Below are 8997 nucleotides of genomic sequence, written 5' to 3'. Positions count from 1 at the left end.
CTCGTATTTGCAGGCAAATCAGCGTTATTTCCGGTCACATGTTGAGCTGAATGTGTAAAGCTTGACGCACCTTTAGTTTGATACTATACTTTAAAATGGGGCGATTTGATTGGGCAAGAACGATCCCATTACATCTATGTAGTGCTAATTGGCCCCTTTCCCACGTAAAAATAAACATGGTGGGACTAACTGCTAGTTTAAAAAATTTATACACTTTCAACTGGTGCCTATTTGGATGAAGGGACATCAAATGAAGAGAAAACCCCACAATATTCAAGGGTTTCAGTGGCCTTAAAATGAGAGAAAATGTAATTCATTGATGTTTTATGCTATATTAACTGTCAGTGTATAAAAAATGAGTGATATCACTTAATAATAAAGGGATTGTACTATGGATTGTCATGACTACCCTCATGTGGCAAGAAGCAAGTAATGCATCCATAATACACCAGCCACTGTTCACATTTGATGGTGACTTCTACAGTATTTGGCTTTACCTTTCTCATAACATGATCCTTTATTGTTCTTGGCATTAGCTACTCACAGCAACAAACAGTCAATTCTTTGATTGTGCATAATGGTTTATTCGTTTCAACAGACTAGTTATTTTCACTAGCCTACAGACTTGCTCAAAATTAAAAAGTGAATTAAAGAACCCTCAAACAAAAACAAAAAAAAAAATCAACCCAATTTTGTGTCATGTTTCAATTCATTTAAAGAATGCTTCTTTAAATGTCTGCAATTCTCTAACGCCACACAATTGCAACACTGAAGTTAAACTGGGAGAGTAATGTTAAAAGTTAGTAACATTCTATAACAGAGGAGGACATAGAGGAGAAACAGAATTAGAAGAAAGTGCGTATTTATGGTTTAACCAGACAGAATATACTGGAGTTCTGTTGAACCAACAGACTAATCTCTTTAATACAATACTGTGTTTTCACTTTCTCACAATGGTATTAGGACTTCATGGATTCATATTGTTGTTATAAAATACTAGGGAATTGACCTTAAAGCCCTCAAGTCTATCCTCTTAAAGGGTGATGAAGTGCTTACCTAGATTATGATCTATGATGGACTGACAGAAAATTCAAAGCTTTGACCTGTTTCTGTCTGTTTGAAGGTGCAGTTCCAGTCTGAGCACCGAGTATCCTGGAAAGACTCAAAGGGTGCAACGTACCTGCAGCTGGCTGACTGCTACTTTAATATAAAGCACCCTACTATAATCTTATCCATATTACTCGTGGAATCATAGATGCAATGCTCTGGGTCAACTTCAGGAAAGTCAGACAACAAGTAGGAACCACTCGTGTAAAGTCAGGTATCCATGGAAAGCTAGCAGAGCTGGTTATATTCCTTGCTTTACTTAGCATGTGAACTAAATGTTATCCGTAAGGCTTTCAGTGTGACAGGGAGTTGCTGCAAAGCTTTGACTTACTTGAACAAAAAGTAAATAAACTGATAAATTGACTCCCAAACGGTGGATCAGCCAACAGAATAATGACAAACGTTGCATGAACTCTGGCTACATACTAAAACCTTTTTTTCCATAGCTTATAGTTCCCAGAAAGCTCTGCATGGAAGTAAAACCACAAGCAGTGGGAGGATTAACTCAAGAAACAATATGATTAAATGAACTTCAGTGTTGTCTACTTTGTGTGAACCATAGATGTGCTGAACAGAAGTTTCTGTTTCTTCTTTTTCTTCTTTCCTCCTTTCTCATCTGAAAGAGAAGAGGATGAGCACAAGTCTGAGAACGGTCACTTTGGCTTCACATGAAAAAAAGATCAAATTTGAATCTACTGAATGCAGTTAATTCATAGATACTAAACCTGGGACAACCACAGGTAGTGGGGAAGAAGCTGGACCATTGTCCAGCTGCAGAAGTGCCTTCTCAAAGGCCTGGCTGAAGGAGTTCTGGAAACTGGGCACTGGGACACGGTCTGATCCGTCGCTCTCTCCATCGCTGTCTGCTGCTGGAGGAGCTAGCAGCTTATCTGCTTGGTAAAAGACACAATACTGACTACAGGAAGCCTTCGGGGAGTTACACTGTTCACTAGCCATAAAAACAGGTTTTACAGGAACTGCACACTAATACAAAAAGCTCCAGTAATTTCACCCACACACTCAGTGATACGTGATAGTTGTAACCACTGAAACTGGAGCATATGCAAGTACAGAGCAATCCATGAATAGAGCAATGTCTTCCCCTGTAAACAACAGCCTAATAGACCATAAAATTGTTGTTTTGTTTAATAATATATTATTCTTATTATTATTATTATTATTAATAATAATAATAATAATAATAATAATAACAACAACAACAATACAACAATTATAATAATAAATTGTTGGTCTGCAAATGACTCCTTATCAGACTTCTGGTTTAAGTTTAAGCTGACCCTGCTGCTGTTTTGCATATTTTAACACTTTTTAAAACTGTTTGTGTAGGTTGACCATGTTTATCCAGGTAGTAAACAACACAAAATTTATTTCCACAAATGAACTCTACAACTTAAGCACGGTGGATATTCCTTTTGTCCTGACCCTTTTTAATTATTCCAACTGGGACATACAGTAAATATACCTACATGAGCTGGCAGTACACATTTGTCTTGTATGTTTTGGAGTCAATGCTCAATTCAATCTTTTGCTGTGTAAATCATAACATCAAATTCTAAATTGCTGTGCTGAACTGTAAAGTGTATGATGCTCATCAGCCTTTCACAAATCACTAAAACATGCGCAAACTTTCACTACCTTTCTTTGGAGTGATCCTGGGCCCAGCATCAGCTCTGGCTTTCCCATCCCTTAGCATCTACACAGGACACAGTCAAAGTCACACTACGTCAAGTATATAAGTTATGTGCAACAACATTAGCGTTCAGTTATGTGATGCATTATTCTTATGACAAAGGCATTCTCTATCAACAATGCTTATGTGTGTGTGTGTGTGTGTGTGTGATTGCGATACACACCTGTGCAAAGGACATGCAGTGTGAGTCGTCCTCCACACTACCCACAATGGGTGAAGAGCACTGCCCATTCAGACTCGGGAATCTCATCCCATCTGAAACAGTAGAAGGAACGATCAATTCACAGTGTTCAGATGTTTAACATTCAGCTGATGAGAGAGGAATTACGGCACTCATAACAGAGCTGCTCTTACCAGAGGAAGGACTGCTGCTGAGGGGTGAAGGAGGGGCAAAAGTGAAGTCAGGTTGGATCGGGGGACTGCTGTTGTGAGGCGGAGACCCGAATGCTGGGAAATGCTGCAGGTTCTCCAGCCCAATATGCACCTCAGGATCTGGGGGACAAATGAATGCAAATATTTTACTATATTGTGATGGACCTCATCCTGACATTTTTCTGGAAGTTGAATTTTCAGGTGGAGTTGTGAATTCATCAGTGGTACTTACATTTACCCTGCTTTTTGTTCTCCTCGATTTCAATTCGCTTCTCTCTGCGCTTCTCGTCTCTTGCCTTCTTCTGTCTCAGGCGCTTTCGTTTCTCCAACTCATCTAAAAGTTTCAAGGGAAATGTATTCATGCAACGATCACAATCTATAAAAATCACATGGCTACGACTGTAAATGCACATCACAAAATCAAGCCAAGTGTTCTCACCTGCAAATGTGTCCAGAGTTTCTTTGGACAGGATTGGAGGTTGCAGGCTTAACTCACAGATGCTGAACTCACATGTGAGTGGCAGATGAGCCAGATAACGATGCCGACGGCGGATATCCTGCAACAAAGCCAAACATGAGAAATCACTCAAGGGCAATGAGGGAGTGTTTGCCATTTTCAAATAGCTGAAGTAAAGAATGTAGCACACGATCTTAATGCAGATTTTAGTAAATTATAAAAGCTGACACTGACACTTAAATTAAAACTATACTAAACAGTATTCAACACATGTCCACATCATCTGAACAGTGTGTGATTTGTGTTTCCCTGTTCACTAACCTCAGTGACTGTGTGTCCCACTATCTCCACCACTGTGGCGGTGATGGAGTCAGGACTGGCCTCCAAGCTGCCATATTCACGCAACAGGCAACGTACATTCACGGGATGCAGGAACATCTGCTGGCAGTCGTCAGCTGAATGGAGAAAGATGGGAAAGGGATGATGAGGCCGATGAGAAAACCTTTAAGTCACTGAAACTTAAAAAGTCTAGGAATCCTGTTTGTCCTGGCTGTGATTTCCTACTTTCATGTTTAATGGTCAAGTTGAAGACATCCTGCACTGATTCCTTGACTAATCTTTAAATCACTTTTTCCAGCTATGTTTTATTAAAAAATGTAAAAAAAATTACTTAATTCTCATTTCTTAATTGTTCCAGAGCCATTAAATTTTTGAACAGCTCATATCTTGATACTTCTTTTTTGATGAACAGTTGATTTCAGTGACAGTCTTATTTCATTAGTTGGGGTTTAGTGTAATCAGGAAGTTTGCCGTTTGTGTCACTGTTTCCTCATAACAGCCAAGTTTGACACAAGCTAAAAATCTAACTATTGACAAATAGACAGCACTATTTGTGGCATGATTTTAGTGAGCAGGAGAATCCCTTTAAGGCAACAGAATGCAGGGAATTACTCACCTTGGTAGAAATAGTAGAAGGGTCCATGCACCACACTGGCTGAGGCACGGCCCGGTTCTGGCTGGCTGGCAGGGCTCTCCTCATCAGACTGGGATTGTGGGTCTGCATCCATCACAGCCTCAGGAGGCTCCTCCAGCACACTCTCCAAAATCCCCTCAGGTAACTCTGGCAGCTCCGCAGCAGCACCCTCTGGGAGCTTTACCACCTCGTCATCAAATGCAGAGGAGTACTGCAGCACAGGCTAAAAAAAAAAAAAAGACGACATGTTAGTGACTGAAGGTTAAACCAGGAATACATATTGAAAATAGAAAATACAATGCTGGGGGTGAACATTGAAAAAAAAGGTTCAGACTTACTTTAGCGCTGCTGGTGTTTGTCACCACTTCCTCCACAGGAGAAGCAGGCTCCTCAAGAGTCAGAGAGGACAAATCAAAACTGTCTCCTGTATTTGGCTTCTGCTGCTTCAGTAGCATTTCCTCTCGCTCCTAAACCACAAAGACAAACAGTTACACACTTCAATTATCTGTTTATAGTTATATAAAAAAAATTGTATTGTTGTGTTGATAAAGACTCATATTTCAAATGGAGAAATGCAAGAAGAAAATGCATTGGCTTAACAAAAACAAACAAAATAACAAAAAACATCCCATCATGGTTAGGTGAATTTTCTTAGTACCAAACTGTCACTGACAGGTATGTAAGTAGCTTCAGTTACCTGCAAAAGACAAAGCGCGCTCTGGATGAAGCAGCCTTGAGCGTCCTCTTCCTGGCTGAGCTGAGCCTGCAGGACGGCCTTCTCCTCTGCCACCAGGCTCAGGACCTGCGCCGAGGAGGTCAGCAGCAGCTTGGAGTATGGGCTCAGGCACGCGTCTAGAAAACACATTAACACACGTTGAATGGCAATGACAGGGAATGTTAAATAATCTTACTTGGTGTCATCTTATTTATTGGAAAAGTGGACAATGGTTCTCCTGTATTTCTGACTACAAGAAAATCTGGTATAGACCAACTTGATCTGGGATATAATAACACTGTATGTAGAAATTGTTATTCAGTAGTGTTACTGAACAAATCAACAACCTCTTTCAAGATGCTCCTGTCTCTCACCTCCAAAGCGAACAGGCTCCTCCACCTTCACCCATTGAGAGCTCGGCATGGCCACCAGAGCCCCCTTCTCCCTTCGCATCAGGCGCATGGTGATTACATCACCAACCACATACTGCCTGGTCTCCATAGCAACCACACTGCAACAAAAAAAAATGTTTTAAGTGACAAAAAAACAACCACAAAAAGGTTATTGTCTTTTACCTCAAAGTTATCCTCCATTAAAAAAAAAAAAAAATTATATCCCATTTACCTCTTCAGGTCCGCGGTGTGAACGGCCTCATAGCAGATGGGGCACTTGGACCAACTCTTATCACTCAGAGACAGATAGTGCAGCATGCACGGCCAGCAGAAGATGTGTCCACAGCGGGTGATGCGTGCTGCCAGAGGAGGGTAGAGGCAGATGGGGCAAGACGGCACCTCATGACTGTAGATACGCTGTAGATGCACACAAGTGGATTTTCATTAGCACAGAGTTTGATACTGAATTACACAAGAGAATTAAATGTTTTCAATGTAGGAAAAGATATTTTCCTTCAAAAGGATGGCAGGTACTCACCACTTGCTGCACACAGTCCCAGTTGACCAGAGTGTCTGGATCAGTGAAGTGAGCCTTGTAGTCCTGGTCATCAGTCACCACAAACTGGCAACTAAAGCACACAAAGATATTTAAGTCCCTCATGTTCAGCCTCTGTCATTCATTATATTATGTTTTAAGCTGAGGATCTTACTTGGCCTGCAGGAAAAGCTCCTTATTAAAAGGCTTGTGCTTGTGGCCCCATTTGTTTCGGCGGCCCCAGCAGGAGTGGCCTCCATCTCCGACGCCACTATTACCTCCACGGGGTTCAAAGGTGAAGTTCAGCAGGTGGTTCAGGCTAATCTTTTTCGGTCCAGCAAACTGAGCCGGGCTAAACTCGGCCCGGCGTGTCTCTGCTACCTGGAGAAACAGAGGTAGACAAAAAACTGTAATGTCATTTCTTCTTGACAACAAAGAGATTTTCTATATTACTATCTGAATATTTTTTTTAATCTTGAATAGGTTAAAAACAAAACAAAATATGAGATCACCCTTCAAAAATACCAACCTCCTCACGTCGTCCTCCACCTGTAACCCCATACTGCCGTCCTCCACCTCTCTGAGGGGGTCTCTTGTCAAAATTCTTGCTTTTCTGTGAATTGGTGCGACGAGGGCCTGTGAAACTGTCTGTTTTAGGGAAGGAGGGCTCACGCTTGCGGCTGTAGCGCTTGGAGCCTCCATTATTCTTACCATCTGAAAATATAAAAAAATGTATTAGCTGCATGCTAATAGCATTCAATATAGTGTCTACCTTTTGCTGGAACATTTGAGCACCGTTAATGTTTTACCTAACAGTCACAAGCAGGAACCTTTTTGTTACAATTGTGATGGTCCTGATATACAGGTAGTTAACCAGAAAGTGCTGGGGCCCATATAGACAACTCTGACAATTCCCTGCATAACCATATTTATCCTGAAGTATCCCTGGTTTCTTGTGTGCATATGCTGGATTATATCTATTATAATTTGTACTATTAGTAAAAATGATGCCTTCTCTTGTAGACACTTCCACTCCAGCTGATCGGACTGATGTGTTAGTGAGCCATACCGCATACTGGGGCTTTCTGTGTTTAATCTATTAGAGTACAACTCTACCTGTGTAGATTATCCTACTTCTTTTATCTATTTATTTATTTATTTTTACCAAAGGTGGGCTAATTTGATATATCTTAAAAGGTTTAGACCCTACAAATCCAAGGGAAGTGGATTATACTCCCATTTGAAAAAGTTAAGTAACAGGGGATCTTTAAATTATGCAAGAAAATTAATAGCCACGTTATTCGTAAAGAAATCCTTAAAAATAAACAATAGAGGCCTTTTAGACCAGACAAATAATTAAGTTAACTAATGGAAGGTAAAACTTAATTGTGCAGAAGTTAATAGTTTAAATGTGAGTGTGTCTCTAGTCTGCACATATGGTAACTGCGGTGCTTTGCATGGTTAATATGAACAAAATAAGTACAAACTGTGTGCAAATATTAGCTGCAGTTGTGACTGTTGGTGGGTCAAATGTTTTGACAGCGACGTCAGCCGTATCAGATAAACAAGCTCTGCGCTACTGCTAACTTAGGCCCCAGCAGGCCACAGGCCACTCACAGGCTTTAGCTGACATGTGCTATGTGTTCACCTGTTTTGGGTTTAGATTCGCCCGGTGTTGGGCCTGTGGAGCTGGAACGGGGCGGAACCTTGGTGCTGGTGCTGCTGTTGGGGTTTTTCTCCATGTTTGTTTCCTTGCAGTGAGCGGTGCTGAGGCCGAGCTCCGGGCAGAGAGCAGCCGAGCTCTCTGGCATCAAACAGAGAAACGGAGGAGGAAAACGGGCTGCAATGAGTGCGGGTCAGGCGACGAAGGCCCTGATTCATTTCTGTCAAACGCGGAGACCCCATCACGGCGACATCTTGACAACAAAACAAACCCGAGAAAAAAGAAGAGACACGATTTCGGCGTCTCAAGTTATGGAGGCTGTTGGAAGAGAGGACGAAAGCTCGCCACGCGGGGCCAACACCCCCAAAAGTTACGCTTTTATCTCAATAAGGAAAACAATGTGCCCTAATAAAGGCGTCAAATGTTTCCCAAAAGCTAGGAAACGTGACAATTTTAAGTTTTCGACCAAAAAAAAATATCCGTTATTACGAGCTTGCACTAATGGCGACGGGTCGCCAGACAGGAACCCGAGAGACCCGGATGTTTCTTGTACTGCCTGCCTGCAAATCTGTTTAGTGGAGGAGCAGCTAGGCATTGTGGGTAATGTAGTAATAATCGATCTGCCAGGTACGCAGGTACAAAAAAGGTTATCATTGTTATATATTATTTATAACAATAATAATAACAATAATAATTATTATTATATTGTTGTTGTTGTTATCATTATTATGGTAATAAAATGGTATTAGTAAACTGTTCCCATTGTATGACGTATTGAATCAAGGCCCAGATTGTTGTTGTTTTTTTGTGTTGTTTTTTTACATCAGTTGATACCAACAGACTAGATATCTGTGCATCTCTAATAAAATAAAATCATATTTTATCAACTGTATACCACCAATACATTGACATCTTCAAAAATAGTGTTTTAATTTATAAACAAAATACACACAGTATAAATACAAGATGAACTCAAAACACAAAAACACTTTCTTCAGAATAAGGCCATACTCTCATTATCTGTTAAGTAATTTCAGTTACGTTTTCAGTGTCACTTATCAAAAATGACTAA

The 8997-nt window shown here is 40.7% G+C and overlaps 1 protein-coding gene across 2 annotated transcripts; it reads right to left on the bottom strand.

Moving 5' to 3' along the window:
- Window positions 1-563: 563 nt before the first annotated feature.
- On the bottom strand, window positions 564-8475 carry rnf10 (ring finger protein 10). 2 transcript variants are annotated; one of them, XM_042422004.1, is made up of 17 exons: window positions 7911-8475; window positions 6792-6976; window positions 6438-6643; window positions 6266-6356; window positions 5960-6144; window positions 5710-5846; window positions 5318-5472; window positions 4959-5087; window positions 4603-4843; window positions 3969-4102; window positions 3630-3747; window positions 3423-3524; window positions 3173-3310; window positions 2982-3073; window positions 2764-2821; window positions 1833-2000; window positions 564-1723 (listed from the first exon to the last, which is right to left on the bottom strand). In XM_042422004.1, the coding sequence occupies exons 1-17, from the start codon at window positions 8071-8073 to the stop codon at window positions 1650-1652; spliced, it is 2376 nt and encodes a 791-aa protein (XP_042277938.1). In that variant the 5' UTR covers window positions 8074-8475; the 3' UTR covers window positions 564-1649. The 2 variants fall into 2 exon arrangements, with proteins under 2 accessions (XP_042277938.1, XP_042277939.1); XM_042422005.1 differs by having other exon boundaries at window positions 1833-1997.
- Window positions 8476-8997: the final 522 nt, after the last annotated feature.

This window comes from Thunnus maccoyii, chromosome 9 (assembly GCF_910596095.1).
Source record: "Thunnus maccoyii chromosome 9, fThuMac1.1, whole genome shotgun sequence".
Lineage (NCBI taxonomy): Eukaryota > Metazoa > Chordata > Actinopteri > Scombriformes > Scombridae > Thunnus > Thunnus maccoyii.
Note: the sequence above shows the minus strand (reverse complement) of the source record. Positions and strands in the feature narration are given on the sequence as shown.